General features: G+C 47.0%; 1 protein-coding gene across 2 annotated transcripts in view; it reads left to right on the plus strand.

Moving 5' to 3' along the window:
• LOC134455482 (mucin-19-like) overlaps positions 1-20,727 on the plus strand; it is a 35,830-nt gene that overhangs the window by 394 nt on the left and 14,709 nt on the right. For both annotated transcript variants that reach the window (XM_063206561.1, XM_063206570.1), the window contains exons 2-4: positions 14,238-14,589; positions 14,826-15,042; positions 15,189-15,237. In XM_063206561.1, coding sequence (XP_063062631.1) covers positions 14,257-14,589; positions 14,826-15,042; positions 15,189-15,237 — 599 coding nt within the window. In that variant the 5' untranslated portion in view covers positions 14,238-14,256. The remainder of the gene's footprint in view (positions 1-14,237; positions 14,590-14,825; positions 15,043-15,188; positions 15,238-20,727) is intronic.

Below are 20,727 nucleotides of genomic sequence, written 5' to 3' on the forward strand. Positions count from 1 at the left end.
TCTCTTGGCCTCGGGCTAGACTGGGCTAGAATTATGCGGGTCGAAAGCAGTCGCTGTGTGTGGATTAAAAGGGGGGTAAATAATCTCAGAAACGCCGAAAGGCTAGCCTGTTTAGCGCCTGGTGTGGTGGTGGTGGGCAATGTTGACTGGTTGCTTGGTTTGAGAGGTGTCTATTTGACACGTCTGCTGCCCGGCTTGCCTAATTGCTGGATGCGAATAGGGTCGATGGTGTCGTTAGTAGCCCGAAGCCGTTTGTTTGTGCACAGTCACACTGTCAAATGTTGGTCGTAGCCGGGTAGCTGGTGTGTGTGTGTGTGTGTGTGTGTGAATGAGCTAGGCGTTTTTTTTCTGTAGCGGGTAGTGCCCCAGTAGCCAACCATTGTTCCCTCACCAACGTCTCTTGAATTAATCATTTACGCCGACCTCCTCGCTTGCAGTTCAGGGCAAAGCAAAGATGCATAGCCTACGCATGCAGAAAGACGTATTATTTTGTAGCATGTACGCACATCCAGGCAACACCGTTTAGCGCTTCGGTGCGTCTATGAAAGTGTTGCAGAATAACACACATTAGAAATTGGTCATTGACGCCACAAGCCCAAACCAAACTTGTACATCATCTCTCAACAGTTTCATGTCCCGCTCATATGCGTCTGTGCCCGTTTGTGCACCAGATTTTAGTGACGTTAACATCCACACGGTGTTTGGTGTCACTTTTAAAAACCAGGGCCACCTCCAACAGTTCTGACTAGCGTGCCGTGTACATTCTTGCGTCTTCAGTCATGACTTTCCACACACAGGTGATGAAAACTATTACCCTCCAACTAACCAGCCCGACCGGATGAGTTTCTGTGCTGGCATGCATGTGAAAGTTAGCTGGCCTGACCGAGAGCGAGGGGGGGGGGGGGGGGGGGGGGGGGGGGGGGGGGGGGGGGGGGTTGGGGGGGGTTGGGGGGGGGGGGGAGGGGGGGGGGGGGGGGGGGGGGGGGGGGGATGATGATTATGATGGCCTGATGATCTTGTGCACCTGCTAGAACTAGTGGTACAGCACTCTCTCTCTCTCTCTCTCTCTCTCTCTCTCTCTCTCTCTCTCTCTCTCTCTCATAATTCAATTCAATGAGCTTTAGTGGCATGACTACTAGCATTTGTGTTTGCAGAAGGGAAGTGTAAAATGAGGCCTGCACAATGCGAGTAGTACAGACTGTGTGTGCAGAGTTGTGTGTCCTATTCAATTCCAAGAGCTGTATTTGTATGGCCATTCAAATAGAAACTCTGGGCTTTCTTTGGCAAAGCAAGTCTCTCTCTCTCTCTTTCTCTCTCGCTCCCGCTCTCCACACCCCACACTGTTGGTACAGTATCTGGATAGATTGTATCTGTACTGAGATATGTGTGTGTGTGTTTGCTACTGTTTGTGTTGGCTACATTTTATTTCCTAATCTGTAGTCTGCCTTTGAGAGGTCATGGTCAGGTCACGCACGCACACACACACACACACGCACACACACACACACACACACACACACACACACACACACACACACACACACGCACACACACACTTTTAGTGGACCCAGTTATCCAAAGTAACTTGCTACAGAGGGCATAGCAGCAGCGGCATACAAAGACAAAGCCTGGGGACCTACAGAACATTAACAAACACACACCTCTTTCTCTGATGCCAGCTCTGCAGGGGTCCCAAATCTTCAGGATTATCCGGCATTGCAAGCTCTTAGTGTGTGTGTGTGGCAATAGTGCTCTCTCTGGTGGTGTAGTTTTCTGCATGAGTTTGCATCTGTAGCCCATTGCTCTCCCACAATGCAACAGGAGTGTAGAGGTGGATACAAGGCTCTGGCATGCTGGAGAGAAACTTCTGGAAGCCTGTGCGGTCTCCTCCATAGTGGAGCAGGAGAACTATGGAATCTTGTCTCATCTAGTCTAAAGGAAGGAATGTTCTAGAATCCTGTAGAATCGTCTGGAGGTGGACAGGGCTCCAGAATGGAGGAAAGGAGAGATGGAGGCCGAGAGCATCGGCCTCAAATTATTCCCCCCTCCCCCACAACGTAGCACAAATGAGGATGAGGGACAAACAAATCAACCGATCGAATGGCCACAGGTAGCAAACACACATATGTTTTCGTTTGTTCCAACCTCATGGCGGGCCAAATGTTTGCCATGCCCAAGCCGGATCTGGCCCATGGGTCGCCATTTGTAGACCTCTGGCTTAGAGGGGGACAAGGCTCCACAGCCTGCAGCAAAGAATGTTCTAGAATCCTGTGCTGTGTCCTGATTGGAGCAGCAGGCTAGGCTTCTTGAAGCTGAAATGGCCAAATGATACAGGAGAAAATGTTGTCATAGGGTCTTCTTCAGCCTCTTGTACTGAGAATGTAGGCCATCAATTTGTACAAGCGAATGGCTCTCTGCACCAATATCTTTTGGAAATACAGCAACACTGGATAAGTCAGTCTTCCATGAAAATAATGGATGTAGAGTTTGAACTGAAGGATGCACAAATGGGACATTGTACTGAGGCCTGTTTGTTAGTTTGTCGTCTTACCATCCCTTTCAAAACAGCATGTCGGATTGTTGTTTGGAAAAAATACTATTCAGACAGTGAAGAAACTGTGTTGACTAGAAAAGCATGACATGGTCTGTAATGCCGATGCTTAAGGAAGTTATCAAAGAAATGCGTTGCTATACAGTTAATAACCTTCTAAAATACTATGCCGTAAAAGGGTTCTAACTGCCTAATCTTGGTAACTTACTTTTCATGGAAACGTGTCTAGTCTTAATAGCACAGTATGCATGAATGCAGACAGACACTGGAGTCAATCTGCAGTGCACACGCACACAGGAAACGCCGTTCCCAAAGGAGGTGCACCGCTATTTACAACTAATATTCCCCAAAGGACCTACGCAGTGCTGTGTAGAATGGTTCATAACTCGCACAGGAAATGCATTGCTGTTTAGAACAAATAGTTCTCAGTCTTGAACAAATAAGCTTAGTTTTGTAGAATGGCTGCATAGTGTGTGTTTGCCTGCCCATGTAGATGTATGCGTGTATGTGTACGAGATAAAATACGAGTGTGTGTTTTTTTTTGACTGTGTGTGTGTGTGTTAACATGTCCCCAGTGTGTGTTTTTGATTGGTACCATTGGTAAAGAAGTCATGCGCTCCAATATGCTGTTGCAATGTCTTGACCTTTGTTCATGTCACACATTTACTGTGGTAACTTATTGTTTCAATAAGCGTCTGCAATGTTAAGATTTATTTCCCTCCTCATTTTCCACCAAGATGGAAATAAATCTTGTGGCATTTTGCAGACACTTATTGAAACAATCATTGGGCTGCCACTTCTCCTTTTTGGTCTGGCAATGTGTAGTTCCCGCCATTTAGAACTGCTTTTAGTACACCAGACCAAATTTCCATCGTACAATCTGCCAAGTCATGTCAAACTAATAGGCTAGAAAAAACCCACACACAACCACATTGTTACACGATGGAAACAATATTCAGTGATGGTCAGAAATTCTATGTTTAAGAAATATGTTTCACCTATCCAGATTAATCATAGCTGCGCCAAAAAAAATCAGCTGCTTGATTAACATTTGTCAGGATTTGGACCTACAGGCACTTTCTCTGCAAGTAGGTTCCCAAAAGAGTTTAGTTCAATACAGTAGCTTTGTGTGTCCCAGTATGGGCAGTTGTTGTGCAGTAGTACGTTGTACACCTCTCTCACACACACACACACACACACTCACACTTCACACACAAAAAATATAAAAACATGAATGCACAAAAGATTTTAAAAGTCCTAAAATTAAGGTGGAGAAATTAACACATATGTGCTGTACAGAGCTTGCATAATAAACATACACGCGACAGATGACTATGCGTTTCCGCTAAGGACAGACCACGGGTCACACAGGAAATTGGTTTTTGGAATAAGTAAATGGTAATGTATTCCAGAGGAAATGCATGTTCACTGTATGGAGGTCAGGTCGACATTAAGTTATATAATCTGTTTATTGTACCCACGTTTCATATCCTAAAACATGGAGGTCACGTCATAGAAAAAAAAAAACATTTCATTGTGTGTTTCTATTGGTACTGGGTTTCGATTTCATATAATTATTATGATTCATGTGTTCGGTTTAATTTTTCACAAGTGTGTGTGTGTGTGTGTAGAAACACAGCCGTTTTCACAAGGGACATTATGAATGTTAATAATGAACTAAACAGTTGCTCGTTAATTATGAAAGAATGGTTATTTTAAGTGAGTCGATGGTTAATTCAAATGAGAGGATGGCCGTTTCCTTAATTGATTAGGACTGATGTATCTCGGGAACTGGCTATAACTATTTTAGAGTTTTCGCCCAAATGACCTGTGATTAACATCATCAGATTGTATGTGTGTGTGTGTGTGCTCGTTCTGATGCGGCTGCTTTGGTCTTTGAGAGGTACAGATGAAGTGAACTGAACATCAGCTTGGTTGATATCGAGAGTGTGAGATAATGGATAATACATTGCTATTGGTAGATATGGAGACTTGGGGATAATGGCTAATCGGATTGGTAGATATGGAGACTTGGGGATAATGGCTAATCGCTATAGAAGTATAATGGCAAATCACTATGGCTGGGCCTCGTGCTGGATTGATTGATTTGATTGATTGATCTGGTCTGGAGAGATAATTGCCAGTCGTGAGTCCTGAGCCTCTTGTTTGCATGTTGTTAGTGTCCACTTAAGGCTGCAACAGCAGGCGGATCTCATTGGGGATCAATACTGTGTGTGTGTGTGTGTGTGTGTGTGTGTGTGTGTGTGTGTGTGTGTGTGTGTGTGTGTGTGTGGAGATAAATAGTCTACCAGTGTTCTGCTGGTGTCTTCATTGATTAGTTCATTGATCTAGATATGGGGTGTGTGTTGGTAAAGAGAAATCATTGTCCTGCTCCTCTTGAAATGCAATAATACCAGATCTCTTATAATACCACTGATGTGGAGGATGTTCATTATATCTAGTGTTCTAGAACTATGTGAGAATTCTACTTGCCAGGTTGCCGGGGGCTTGGGGGGGGGGGGCGTTCCGTCTGTCACAACATATGGGCCCAAGCATGCAGTACAGCACACGTCTGTCGCGCATGATGAAATGCCTTTTATGGGACATTCCAGAACATCTACAAAACACATGATGCCCCTTTTATGGGGCATTCCAAAACGCATATTTGCAAAACAAATGTTCACACCACATGCCACAATAAATTGTTGTAAATGGTGAGTGTGGATAGCTGAATCACTTAGGCATTCATCATACCAGCTTTAAGTGTGTGTGTCTGCTATAGCATGTCCATGGTTGAAGAGCCAGGCTATTTCAAGCCTTCCCATGACTGATTTAGTGTGGGGTTGCCCTGAGGTGATGCGTGTGTGCGTGCGTCCATGCATGTGGAAGGTCCAGCCTTTAGGAGGGTCAGCAGCATCGTGTGTGGAGTAGTTGCTATACTGTGTGTGTGTGTGTGTGTGTGTGTGTGTGTGTGTCAGCCTGTGTGTGTGTGTGTGTGAGCCTGTGTGTGTGCGTGTGTGTGTGCGTGTGTGTGTGTGTGTGTGTGTGTGTGTGTGTCTGCCAGTGTGTGTGTGTCAGTGCCACTGTGCAGGTCTGTGGTAACAGGTGCAGTCAACAGTCAGATGACCCACATGCCGTGTGTGTTAACATGCCGTGTGTGTGTGTGTGTGTGTGTGTGTGTTAACATGCCGTGTGAACAGTGTCTGTGTATGCACGCTGACCCGGTGGGATGGTCATTCATGCAAGAGAGTTTGCACCTCAACACACACTGATATGGTATGTGTGAATGAATGAGGGCGAGCGAGAGATCAAAGGTGTGCGTGTGTGTACCTGCATCACTGACTTGGCTCACTCTGCTCTTGCTGGGTGGAGCAGCCGTGTGTGCATATTAGATCGTTCACCTGATGACACAGTGAGGTCAGACTTGGCACAGTGTTTGGTCACTGTGGGCAGTTTCTGGTCTGTGTGTGTGCACCCAGTCATGCCAGTGGGAGGAGCTGATACGCGTGTGTGTGTGTTTTATGGGATCCGGTTACTTTCTGGTGTGTGTGTGCACCCAGTCATGGCAGTGGAGGAGCTGGTGTGTGTGTGTGTGTGTGTGTGTGTGTGTGTGTGTGTGTGTGTGTGTGTGTGTGTGTGTGTGTGTGTGTGTGTGTGTGTGTGTGTGTGTGTGTGTGTGTGTGTGTGTGTGTGTGTGTGTGTGTGTGTGTGTGTGTGTGTGTGTGTGGGTGTGGGTGTGTGATATGGAATCCGGTTACTCACCCAATACCAAACTGGTCTCGGGTGTGTGTGTGCATTTGCATTATGGGTGAGTCAGTCCTCCAATACAAAGTTGGACGAGGGGTTTGAAGTACTGTGTCCCTGTCTTGGTCAGTGATGTAGTGTGTGCGAGATGCTGTGGTGGTGTGTGGATGTGTGCTATTGTAAAGGGGTGTGTCTTTCAAGGGAATGCAGGTCAACATGGTGTGTGTGTGTGTTTTGAGAAGCATGTGTGTGTATGGCCCGATGGCGACGCTGATTATAGTGCGTGTGGTGATGCTAGTTTTAGATGTGTGTGGGTGTGGCTCGCGGTTGCCGGCGACATCGGTAGTCACCCGTTGTAACCATGACAACCTCTCACCAGTGTCGACTCACGGCCCACCTGACGCCGGGGACACGCGTGAATTTGTGAAGGGAAGCAAAATGTCTCTCTCTTTCTCTCTCTGTCTCTGTCTCTGTCTCTGTCTCTGTCTCTGTCTCCTCTCTCTCTCTCTCTCTCTCTCTCTCTCTCTCTCTCTCTCTCTCTCTCTCTCTCTCTCTCTCTCTCTCTCTCTCTCTCTCTCTCTCTCTCTCTCTCTCTCTCTCTGTCTCTGTCTCTGTCTCTGTCTCTCTCTCTCTCTCTCTCTCTCTCGACGCACCTTTTTCCTTCCTCTGTACACGAAACCAAAATGTACTAGTGACACGTACACGGTAGGCCCAGCTGTTGAGGTTACAGTAGAGGATACGGATACCCCTCACACACATGCACACAGACAGTGGAATTAAGAGGGTGTGTGTGAGCAACAGATTGATGGTCTGATCTGTCTATTAGACTGAGAGCTTCCTGATCTTTTAGACTCTCGCGCTCTTGCTCTCCCAGTATCAATCGCTCACTTTAATTCACTAACCCCCCCCCGCCCCCACACACACACACACACAAAAACCAGAGGCTGCCCAACCAGTCCAACACAATCCCCCTACACAGTACACACACGTACACACACACACACACTAGACACAATAGGCCTGGCTGCATTGTATGTTTTTAATCCCTGTGCTTTTATCCTAGTGACCATTGATATCAGACACTCTCACACTCACTCTCTTTCATACACACACACACACACACTTTTCCCAGTCCACATCCTAAATATATACACACACACACACACGCACTCATACACACAGATGCAGGCAGTCTGTCTGGCTGTCTGTGCCATTAGCTCAATCCCCTACACACAAGACACACAGTTTGAGGTACAGTAGACTGTGCATGAGCTGTGCTTTGACAGACAGTGTACACTGTATTGAGACACACACACACACACACACACACACACACACACACACACACACACACACACACACACACTGAGTGCGCACACTCGCATACTCATTAGCTCCTAACTAACATTGTGCCCATCAGACTGTCTGACTGGGAGTTAAGCAGTGACTTACACACACACACACACACACTAGCATCAACTAAGTCTTCACCTTGTGCCCATCGGGGTGTCTGGTAGACTGGGAGTTAAGCAGGAGTGCACTTACACACACACACACACACACACGACACTAATCATCTTCACACACCGATCATCCTAAGTGAATAGATCCTGAAAGAACAAAGCAGATGGTTTTGTGTAACACACACACACACACTACACTACACTACACTACACTGTGTCATTAGCTCGTTGCTAACCCTTCACCTGCTGCATTAGTGTCCATTAGGGCGAGTCCACTGCTGCTCAACTGGCCCTCAGGCACTTACTTAGTACACACACACACACACACACACACACACACACACACACACACACACACACTGTACACTACATACGCACATGTACTGTACACTTACACACTCGATCCACAAGTGAAGCAACTGTTCCTTTCCATTTGCAGAGGCCACAGCACGACTGGCATCTCCCGTCGTGCGTGCGTGCGTGCGTGCGTGCGTGTGTGTAATGATAAGGGCTCATAGTCTGATCATTTCAACTGGCCTTGTTTGAAGATGGGGGAAGCCCCTCTCCCTTTCTCTTTCTCTTTCTTTTTCTTTTTCTTTTTCTTTCTCTTTCTTTATTTCTCTCTTTCTCTCTCTCTCTTTCTCTCTCTCTCGTTCTGACAGCTGTTGATGTCCGTGATGCCTGTGGCTCAGAAAGGAATGTTTGGGATGCAGGGGGGGGGGGGGGGGGGTAGTGGTGGGTAAAGTGTGTGTGTGTGTGTGTGTGTGTGTGTGTGGAGCATAGAACACACACAGTAGCCCAACTATGGCAGGCAGAGAGGACAGAGGAGTGGAAGGGTGTGTGTCTTGGGGTGGAAAGTGTGGGTGTTTTTTGGGTGAATAGTGCGTGTGTTTGAGGGGGTAGGGGTTGTTTGGTCATTTGGGGCTAAAGGAAGTGTTACAGTGACCTACTTAAGATGGTTGAATTTAAAAACAAAGCTGTGGGGTGTGTGTGTGTGTGTGTGTGTGTGTGTGTGTGTGTGTGTGTGTGTGTGTGTGTGTGTGTGTGTGTGTGTGTGTGTGTGTGTGTGTGTGTGTGTATGTGTGTGCAGCCTAGCCATATGTTGTGATCCGGTTGGTTTGAAGTGTGTGTGTGTGTGTGTGTTGTGACCTGCTTTTGTGAGGGCACAAAAACACCCCACACACCATCACACCACTGGACACTACGGCTGTGCAAACATGCTAGCCTCATTCATATTAGCTTAGGCTAATCTTTATTTCAATGCACATTGGACTGAAGGCTGTCTAGATTATCTAATGATCGTTTCAATGAAATGACACCTGCATTGACTGCAAGAGAAGCTAACGTCTGTTAGCCGCCCCAGTTGATCTCAATTACCACGCTAACCTCTAACTGTTAACGTGCTAATCGCTTCAGAGGTCTGTTCAGGCCAAATGGCCGGAGCTAGCTTAGCACCTCACTCACTGGCTCCATCTCGTTATCTAACCCCTGTCCTACTGCCCTCGCCTTGTGCTTGTGGCAATAAACGGCAAGATGTCAGTGATGATAGAAGTTGAAGATATAATGATGGAGATGATGGAATCTTACAAACAGTGCAATTCAGAGGTCAGTTTCTCCTTTGCTGTGACGGTGGCGGGTTCTTTCTAATGTGATAACTTCCGTCCTCCTCACTTGCCTCCTGACGACAGAAGTGTATTTCAACATCTTGCAAAAGCGCAAGTCTTTTTCTCATTTGCCAGTTTTCTCAAAAGAGCCGGGGCGTCAGCGAGACGCGAGGACAGAAGCACAGGCCAAGGACTGAAGTCCACATATTGGAAAGAACCCTTTGTTGTTCTCTCGGTAATCTAAACTAAAGCAGCGTTTGGTCGGATTCCGGCGTGAGATTTCATGCAAAAATGCATTAAAATGCATGAAATTGCATCTAAGAAACACATTTTTTGGGGGGGGGGAGGACCCCCAAACCCCCCGTCCTACAATGACCCCCCCCCCACCCCCCTCTTGCGGCCCCCCCTTGTTCAAATACGTTCCGCGGTCTATGGGTCGGAACATTGGACTGTCGTGACAAAGGGTTTAATTTTATCAGGTAAAAGGTCTGTAAGACTAAGTGCTGTAGGATCAATGGGACATTTTCGGAATATTGACGCATCGGACCAATGGTGCGTCGGAAAAACGAGCAGTCCCCCGTCAGCGAAGCACGAGGCCCCAAGTACAAGGCGAGGACTGCAGGCTAGATAATGAGGTAGACCCTCAGCGCCTCACTCACTCATTCATGATGTTAAAGCTCTTTGAAGTGGATTGCTGTTAGCTGCCGGCTTAGTTGAACTTGACCTGTATTAGTTAAACATTAGCGGATAATGACTCGGAAATGTTTGGCTTGTGTTAGTTAAATGATAACCAGTAATGGCTCTCGCAGTCTGAAATGCTACCGCTAGGGATTTTTTTTTATGACTGATGACTGATTTTATTTATGATGAGTGTTGACAATAATTAAGGAATCTTTTTAGCAAAGTTGGATAAGTAATGGATAAAAAACGGTCAGTTTTGTTTGTTTTTGATGATGATCATCAATGTATTTGTTTGGCTGATTTGGGATTGTGGCGGCTGATTCTAAAATGCTTTGGGTTTTTGTGGATAATTTAACAGAATGTATCGTTTCAGAATGGAGTGGGGATGCAAGGGGTTCTGGAATGCTTTGGTTCGTCTCCATTCTATTTGATGGGGCTGTTTTTGTCCCACTGTGGTTTTGGAGATTCTTTTATAATGGAATATTTTGCATGGTTTGGGGGGGGATCAGTATTTGTGTGTGGGGGGGTAATCCAAAGTCCAAGCTGCCAGAAATGGGTCAACAAGCATAGTGTGTGTGTGTGTGTGTTGGACTATGTGTAAACAATGTGGGGGCTGGTTCTCTTCCTCTGGTGTGTGTGTGTGTGTGTGTGTGAGACTTTCTCTGGCGTCTGTAGCAGCTGGACGGGTTACTCGATCACACACGCACACACGTATGAAAGTACACACACCGCATGCACGTTTTGCGTGCTTGGCATAGTAGTGAAACTTGGCTCACATACCAGCACTGGTGTTCAGAAGATCAGTTGCAGAGACGCATGTTTACACGCGCGCACACACACACACACACACACACTCTCACACTTGTCTGCCCCCGTCCCCCTTTTATTTACTGGAAGGGTTTCCCCAGCTAGGCCCTCCTCCATCACACACACACACACACACACACACTGGACTGGAGAGGTTTTGCTGTGGCTGAGTTGCCCAGTGTTTTTGGGTTGGCAGTAGAGTGTCTGTCGGACAACAGACAGAAACACACACACACACACACTTGTGGTCACAACACACGCTCCTGCCACTGGATGTAATTTCCCGAACTATACTCACACTCTCTGTCTGACACACACTCTAGCTATGTTCTTGTGGGACACACACACACACACGGTTATTGTTTGCAGAACAATGGCTCTGCTGGAAGGAGCATCTGTGAAGTGTGTGTGTGTGTGTGTGTGTGTGTGTGTGTGTGTGTGTGTGTGTGTGTGTGTGTGTGTGTGTGTGTGTGTGTGTGTGTGTGTGTGTGTGTGTGTGTGTGTGTGTGTGTGTGTGTGTGTGTGTGTGTGTGTGTGTGTGTGTGTGTGTGTGTGTGTGTGTGTGTGTGTGTGTGTGTGTAGCCCTGACATCCATCTGATGGATCCCGTCACACAGCAGGGGATCTGTGTGTGTGTGTATGTGTGTGTGACAGCAGGGGTCCTTAGTGTGTGTGTGTGTGTGTGTGTGTGTGTGTGTGTGTGTGTGTGTGTGTGTGTGTGTGTGTGTGTGTGTGTGTGCGCAACCTAATGTATTTGTATTGAGGGCAGAGTAGAAGACAGCTGTGTGATGCCAGCCAGTACAACTGTCTGCTCAGAGTGTGTGTGTGTTGCCTGTACATCTGTCTCTTGAGCGTGTGTGCGCGTGCGCGCGCTGGGATTGGGAGTTCAAAAGAATGGAGAACAAGTGGGTTTGTTTCAAATGATGCCAATGTAAGTAAGCACAGGGTTTTTTTTAAAGGTTGCTGCATCCTGTGTGTGTGTGTTTTAAGCGGAGGTTGTTTTCAGGTTAATTCATCCACTGTATTGGTTTTTCACTTTTTGTACTAAGTTACTTGTTATTGTATAGTGTGTGTGTGTGTGTGTGCGCGCGATTGTGTGTGTGTGTGTGTGTGTAGTACTGTGGTTTTTCTCTTCCTGTTTTGCTCCGGTTCTGGACTCTTTGGAAGAAGGGAGAGAGGGAGGGAGGGGAGGGCGGTGAGAGCGATTGAGGAGGATATGGGAGAGAGCTGGAGGAGGAGAGGGAGAGTATAGGATATGGGAAAGGAGAGGGAGGAATAGAAGAGAGGAGAGGGTGGATGAGAAGAGGAGAGAGGAAGAAGAATATGGGAGGGTAGAGGGGAGGAGAGAGGTCGAGGTGGAGGAGAAGTGGGAGAGGAGAGGGATTTGGTAGAGGAGGAGGAGGGGAGAGAGTGGAGGATATGGGAGAGGAGGAGTGGAGAGAGTGGAGGATATTGGAGAGGAGGAGTGGAGAGAGTGGAGGATATGGGAGAGGAGGAGAGAGGGAGAGAGAATATGGGAGAGGGGAGGTGAAGGAGATGGAGGATGAAGAGGATATGGGAGAGTGGAGAGAGGAGGATATGGGAGAGTGGAGAGAGGAGGATATGGGAGAGTGGAGAGAGGAGGATATGGGAGAGGTCGGGGTGGACGAGTAGGGGGAGGTCAACACGCATCCGCTCTTACAGCCCAGCTGCATGGAACATAATACACACACACACACTTGGCAACACACACTTGCACAAGCACACACGCACCCGCACACGCGCACGCACACACACACTTACTTGCTTAATCGTGGGATTATGTAAAATATGAACATGTATATGGAAGCACAAAGCGTATGGGTGGGAGACTTGTTTTTTCGTAACATTGGTTAAAAACCTACAAAACTGTTATTTTCCTTTAAAAAACAAATGTCAATGAAAGAAGATGTGGTACATTATGTTTAATATTAGTCTTAGATGAGAAGAAACATTTTTGTTAAGATTTATGTAAAGGTTTATATGTCAAATATCCTGCGGTGTGACTGTAACATTAATGAAATTTAATATAATATATAAATTAACCAACAACATTTTGAATAATGTATGAAGCATTTGGCATGATTGCATGAATCTTAACTTTAGATTAAGATATGTGAATGTGGAAAAAACTGAAGACAGTAATATTAACTACAAGTTCAATTTCGTAACACAAATTGCGTCCTGTGGGGTGACATGTATGTCAATGTTTGTGAATGGGCAGCTGCAAGGCCAACTACAAGGGTCTTAAAGGGACAGTTTGGTCAATTTCAACATGCAGTTGTAATGCTCACACTACCCTGGACTTGTCAGTGCCTGAGATTTTTTTTTCTTTTTCTTCAGCCGTTTCCGAGATCCTGGTCATTGTAATGGGGGCAGCTCTTTGTTTACATTTCAAAAAAACATTTTTATTTATTCCCAAAAACATCCAAAAGGTTATAAAACATCAGCAGACAACTAGCAAACAGCAGTACCTTTTGGGAAAATATTTGGAGTTGGCCTATGTTTCATTTTTTAAAAATGTAAACAAACGCTGCCCCCATTAGAATTGCTCATATCTCGGAAAGGGCTGAGTCGAAAAATGTGGCATCACCAGGTACTGACAAGTCAAGGGTAGCGTGAGCAATACAACTGCATGTTGAAATTGACCAAACTGTCCCTTTAAAGACTGGCTCCTAACCAGTCAGTACCTCCGTTTATTGGAGAGTGCTGTGGAAGTTTAAGGTGACTCTCTTAATATGTCTTCATATTGCAATCTTTCTGTCACGCAATGCTTAGGTTCATTTTAAAAGGTGTCCTGTGGTGTGACCTCATTTATAAAAAACTTTTTTTTCCTCCTATAAGAGCAAACGCATATTAAGATTAAACACAATATCATTATCAAGTTAGCATAAGCTCAGATGTCAGTCATGTTTACAAAAGGATTAAAATGGCCATAATGCAGTGAATTCCCTGTGGTGTGACTCCATTTTCCTGCGGTGTGACATGCCTAGCTATGTGTTGATGCAGGACACATTTTCCCAAAAATGGCAAAAATAAGGTGAAATTCCACAGACCACTAAGTGCTTTATTTTTTTCTATTTTTTTCCATTTTTTATCTATAATTTTTTTCAGGAATTTGAAAACCTTTTTTTTTTTTTGCGTTACGACCTTAAACGTCAACCACCCGTATAAAGAAAATGCAAATTGAACTCCGTTTCTCTCTCTCTCTCTCTCTCTCTCTCTCTCTCTCTCTCTCTCTCTCTCGCTCTCGCTCGCTCTCTCTCTCGCTCTCGCTCGCTCTCTCTCTCGCTCGCTCGCTCTCTCTCTCTCGCTCTCTCGCTCTCTCGCTCTCTCTCTCTCTCTCTCTCTCTCTCTCTCTCTCTCTCAGGGGCCTCCAATCTGAGGTCATGAAGCCTGACGAGGTCACCCCGGCTACTGAGGAGCCAATGGAAGAGCAGGAGGCGGAGACTATGCCTCAGGGGGAGGCGGCCACCACAGACCAGGAAGTAATTGATCGACCCAAAGAGGCGGAGCCTACCACAAACAAGGAAGAGGCTGTAGCACAGGGGGATGGGCCTAGCACAAACCAGGAAGTGACTGAGGACCGAGGGGAGGAGCCTAATGCAAACCAGGAAGTCACTGGTGCACAGGGGGATGGGCCCAACACAAATCAGGAAGTGACTGGTGCACAAGGGGAGGGGCAAGATGCGAATGCTGCGGAAGCCAAAGAAACAGAGCAGGTATGTACACACACTCTTGATTTTCTGTCCAAACCTAACCCTGACCAGTCAGTAGAGAAATGTTTTTGCAGGTTGACAAGAATATGGCCAAACTCAAAGCGGTCAGGACCATCATTGCCTTCAGATGCTTTTGTTTTCATTTCTTTGTCTTCGTTTTTAGCTTTTCTATAGTTATGAGGGGGGCTCTAGCAAGACACACACGCACGCACACCCACAGACTGTGTTGTGATTGGCAGGCTAAAGTTTCGGAGAAGAAAGGGGGCGTTGCCATGGTGTTTGTGGCCCCCACACAGCGGGCCAATCAGGCGGCTCCTAGAGGAGGGGTAGGGGCCACGGGACGCCAGCCGGCAGGAGCGACGAGGCCGGGCGGGCCGAGGAGAGCTCCCACGACAAGCAGCGGGGCGCGGGGAGGAGCATCAGCCTCCAGCACAACACGCAGGCCAGCGGCCACAGGTGTGTGTGTGTGGTGTGTGTGTGTGTGTGTGGCTCTTGAATTTAGGATATTTGGGGTGCACCCAACTTTTGTGCTGATGCATGTCTCTCTCTTGCTCTCGCTCGCTCTTTCTTTTTCTTATTTCCTTCTTTCTGTCTTTTTCCAGCTCCAAGACCGAATGATCCAGCTGCTAACACCACAGTCAGGCCACCAAGGTCAGTCTTACACACACACACACACACACACACACACACACACACACACACACACACACACACACACACACACACACACACACACACACACACAACAATGGTTCCACAACTTCCTCTATGCCCCCTACATTCCCACAGACACACTGTACATTTCGACCGGCCGACAGACGGGCTAGTTTGGCAGACAGACATGCAGGCAGGCAGGCTGATGGACAGAGACAGACATGTTCCACAGCTTCCTGTTCACTCCCAGGGAAACATCACGGCCAAGCGGACGGGTCCTCATCTAAATATACTAGCACAGCACAGCACACACACACACACACACACACACACACACACACACACACACACACACACACACACACACACACACACATGCCTAAATGCACTAGCAGAGATTCTACAGTACTACACACACACACACTCACAGCCCTGTGCAGCCTCTGTTGAGTGCTGCATTGCAGGTGTGTGTGTGTGTTTTATGGTGGAGAAGAGACTGTGGTAGATGGAGAGAAGCCAGAAAAAGAGAGAAGAGCTGCAGAGGAAGGGTAAGACAAAATTGCCAAGGGATGGGTCAAATGAGAGGAGGGGGGATTTCAGAGTGAGAGAGGAGAGGAAAAGACTATGAGGAGAGAGAGATGAGTGGAAAGAATTTTGTTAGAGAAGAGAGGAATGTAGAAAAGAGGGATAGAGTGAGGGGTATATGGAGCGCAAGCTAAAGGGATGGACGTAGGGAGAGAAGCGGAGGTAGAGAAGTATGAAGAGGAAATGAGTTTAGTGAGGGAGAGGGGGATAGAGAGGGAGTTTACAGGGCTAGAGAGAGGGACGGAGAAACGGATGTAGAGGTGTAGAGATTGAGACACAGAGAGAGAGAAAGGGGGAAAGAGAGCAATTGAGGATGAGGGAGAAACTGATGGAAAGAAATGGAAACGGATGCAGAGAGGTGGAGAGGAAAGTGTATTTAGTGAGTGGGGAGAGCTAATGGAAAGGGGGATGGAGAGAGGGAGAGAAACTGATGTAGAGTGGTGAAGAGGACGGTGTATTTAGTGAGGGAAGAGGAGGGAGGGATGGAGAGATGGCCAGAGATACGGATGTAGAGATGGTGAAGAGAGAGAAAGGGGATGGGAGAAACGGGCAGAGGGAAGCGTTCAGAGGAAGAGAGAGAAATGGATGGGGAGAGATGGAGACGAAAGTGTGTTTTAGTGGAGAGAGAGACGGAGAGAGAGAAGCGGATGGAGAGAGAGAAGCGGATGGAGAGAGTGAGTTTAGTGAAGTTGCTGAGTCAGGTGCAGCTGCATTGGCACACACACACACACACACACACACACACACACACACACACACACACTCACACACATCCTCTTGGCAACCAGCGGGGTGGCATTCCCCAGTGGAATGCCAGGATGCTGCCAAAGTGTGTGTGTGTGAGATGAACTTCAGTTTGCAAAAGCACCATTGTGTGTATGCGTGCTTGCACGCTACTGTTTTAGCAGAGACCGGTCATGTGCACATGCGTGCATAGTTTTTGGACACGAGTGGGAATGTGCGGCTCTGAAAGGTGTGTGTGTGTGTGTGTTTGTTGAACGTCAGACTTTTATCTTGTTTTTGCAATGGCATCGTGTGGGTCCGTATTTTAAGAGGGTCTGCTTGGTCAGGAGGGTTTGTGGGTATGTGCTACTGCAGGGATCGGTCCTGTGCACACTTGCAGAGTTTTTGGACATTTGTGGGAATATGCGGCTTTGAAAGGTGTGCGTGCGTGTGAAGATGACTAAATGAGGAGAAGGAATGAGGTAGGAGAGGAATGATTGCAAGAGTGGTACATGGAGGAGAAGAGAGAGGGAGGAGAGCTAAAGAGAACAGTAGTACAGAAAGGAGAGGACAAGAATTGGTGCATGGGGAGCGATTGTATGGAAAGAGAAAATGAGAGGAGTTAATGGATGAGATGAGATGAGGAAGAGACGAGAAGAGAGGGATGGAGAGGGCACGAGCGGTTAATGGGACAAGATGATGGGAGGATTGGAGAGAGAAAAGAGAGGAAGAGGAGAGAGGGGTGGAGACTGGTAGATCATGATGGAGAGATATGGGTAGATAATAAGTTGACTGAGAAGAGAGGATGAGGAGAGGGAGAGAGATGGAGGGAGGGGTGAAGATGGAGGGATCAAGATGAAGAGAGCAAGGCAGAGAAGAGCGGAGGAGGGAAATGAAGAAGAAATGGGGGTTGGAGAGGGGGATGGAGGGGTGGCAGTAGAAGGGTGGATATGGGCAGATCATGATGAGTAGAGAGGGAGGAAGAGAGAGAGATGGAGAGAAGAGAGAAGATGGGTAGAGAGATGGACAGAGGGGGGTTGAGGAGAGGGGTAGAGAGATAGAAAGAGGGAGGGGGGGGTTGAGGAGAGAGATTGGTAATGGCAAGAGGAATGAAGATGATAAAAATGGTTAAATGTCTTTTGTAGATAGGTGTGTGTCGAGGGAGAAAGGTAAATGGTTGTGTGTGTGTGTGTGTGTAAAACTGTAAATGGTTCATACTGTCGTGTGTGTCTTTTCCACAGAAAGGGAAGGAAATCTGGGACACACAAAAATGATGGAATGCAGTCGTGTTCTCCCGCTCGCTCGCGCCCTCTCTCTCTGGCTTCATTTCTATGCGTGCAAGTGGAGATGGTTTGCGTGTGGAGACTGGATCTTGTATGTCAGAGTTGTGTGTCGTGTGTGTGTGTCGTGTGTGTGTGTCGTGTGTGTGTGTGTGTGTGTGTGTCGTTTGTGTGTGTGTGTGTGTCGTTTGTGTATGTTGCCAAGCCACTGAGTTCTTGTGGAGAATACCAATGAGTTGCATTCCTCTTCACCCTCCTTTCTCTCTCGCTCTCTCGGTCTTTCTCTTTTCGTTCTCTCTGTTCCTTATATTCTTCCTCTTTCCTTTTTTCTCTCTCATCCTTCCCCTCGTCCTCCCTGGTATACATTTATTCCTTCCATCCTTCCTCTTTCAGTCTTTGGGCCTTTCTTTCATGCTTTCTTCCACTCTTTTGCTGTCCTCTGCTACCATTTTGTTTTCTATACATCTCCGAGCTGTTCTGTGGGGTGCCAAAGTCACACCCTTCTACTTCCGGGTCACGGGGCCTTTAACGCGCAAAGAATTTATGAGTGAATGGAGCGAGTCCGGCTAAATCCTGATTCCGTTTGACACGTGTCGACAACCACACTGGTTGGCTCTGTGGCAGGCTTAAAAGCTGTGCATATGTGTGTGTGTGTTTGTGTGTGTTATTATGTGTGTTAGGCCTAATCTCACTTTTGATGGCATTGGACTGTGGCACATGACTTGGATTCAGCAATTCCAGACTTGGTGTGTGTATGTGTGCATGCGCCTGCCCCTCGCTCTGCTATGAATGTATTTTAGTGTGTGTGGGCGTGAGTTTTCCCTCTGTGTATTTTAGTTTGTGTGTGGGTGAATGTTTTATTGTGTTACTGTGTGTAGGCACATGTTCCGGTGTGTGTGTGTGTATGATGTGATCAGAGTTTCTTTGTTGTGTGTGTGTGTGTGTGTGTGTGTGTGTGTGTGTGTCGTCTTTGTTGCCGCCTTATCTGGGCTCCAAACAACAGCTCTTTGTCTCTCCTCGTGTGTGTCTGTCAGTCAGTCTCACGCCTGTCGCCGAGTTCTTATCTCTTCTTCAGGTTATAACCAGACATGTCAAGGTGTGTGTGTGTGTGTGTGTTAGAGTTTGTGTTCTTTCTTCCTGTCATTTTTGTCACAATAAGGTGAGGTCATAACCAGACACTGACCACATGCACGTGCGCGGACACACCACTGTATATTGCAGTTCACAATATTGTAATTGACCTTTTTAAGGTCTCTCTCACACTCGCACTCTCTTCTCTTTTCGCTCTCGTGCTCTCTCGCTCGCTCTCTCTCTCTCTCTCTCGCTCTCTCTCTCTCTCTCTCGCTCTCTCTCTCTCTCTCTCTCTCTCTCTCTCTCTCGCGTGCTCTCTCTCTCTCTCTCTCTCTCTCTCTCTCTCTCTCTCTCTCTCTCTCTCTCTCTCTCTCTGTCTGTCTGTCTGTGTGTGTAATTACTTTTCCATCAATCAGTGTGTGTGTGTGTGTTTCCTCATCCCGTGTGTGTGTAGGTGGTGTCCATGGTAGTTGACCTTCTCCCTAATGATGTCCTGGCACTGTTCCATCAGAGGAGGCATATCGTTAGGACACTTTGCCATAGTAGGGTAGCCATCTTTGTAACCCAGGGGTTTTAGCCCCGGTATAATTGTAACGTTATGCAGTTTCACATGAAATGAGACATATTTTGTAAAGGAGTATCAGAAATTACATTTGCAATACAATTAACTTATATTTTCAGGGGACCTAGAGAAGGTGGGGTCAGTTGTAAAGGTGGTCACCTTCAACAAAGGCTTAAAGTACAGGAGTGAGAGGGGGGGGGGGGTTGCTTGGGGATCCTGGTTTGTGTTCACAGTACGGCCCTTGGAGGACTTAATAAAATTTGAAGTGGCTCCTCGAGTGAAGGTTTCCCACCCCTGCTGTAAGAGCAGCCATGTCTGTAAGGACACTTTTTTTTGGTTTTTTACTACTGTAGGGTAGTCAACCTGCTTAGTTTTGCATACCTCTGCAAGCCTTTTGGTCATACATTTCCATTGTGAGGGTCATGCACACCGAAACATGGTGTCTGAAGTGTTGAAGTGTGCCATTTGAGACACTGCATTTATCTATCACACACACACACACGCACACACACGCACACACACACGCATACACACACACACACACACACACACACACGCACACACGCACACACGCGGTACCATTTGTGTCTGCTCTGGTCAGTGATGCTGAATGTAGAGAAGAGTCAGCAGGCCCACAGAACCACTGCAGCCCCCTTAGTCACACACACACACACACACACACACACACACACACACACACACACACACACTCACTCGCCCTTCTTAATGGCAGCTTTCTACTGCATGAACAACACAGACAAAAGTCAGCTCTGAATTTGTAAGGAGTGCACTGCACAAACATTGGCGTCTCAGTGTCTTGTCCTTACACGCACACACATTCTCTTATCTCTCTGTCTCTGTCTCTGTCTCTGTCTCTGTCTCTGTCTCTCTCTCTCTCTCTCTCTCTCTCTCTCTCTCTCTGCAGTATCACTGAGATCCAGCTTTGTTCCAAATTAAATCGCATTCTCTTCTTAAAGCGCACTCTCGCTCACATGGTCTTGACCAAAGGCATTTTCGGAGACAACAAGTCTATAAATTTGTGTTTACAAGGACGACACACACTTCGCCTCTTGTTTCTCCTCATCTCGTGGGATGTGCCTCCTGTCCTCTTTTCAAAGGAGCACACCACTTCATAGGAGTAGAAATGAATGTTTTTGAAATGGTTTGCTATTTCTGAATCAATTAAAGCTCATCTTTGTGTGTCTGTGTCTCTCTGTGTGTGCGTGTCTGTCTGCGTGTTTGCCTGCGTGTGCACTTCTGTCCGCA

The sequence above is a fragment of the Engraulis encrasicolus genome, chromosome 1 (genome assembly GCF_034702125.1).
Source record: "Engraulis encrasicolus isolate BLACKSEA-1 chromosome 1, IST_EnEncr_1.0, whole genome shotgun sequence".
Classification (NCBI taxonomy): domain Eukaryota; kingdom Metazoa; phylum Chordata; class Actinopteri; order Clupeiformes; family Engraulidae; genus Engraulis; species Engraulis encrasicolus.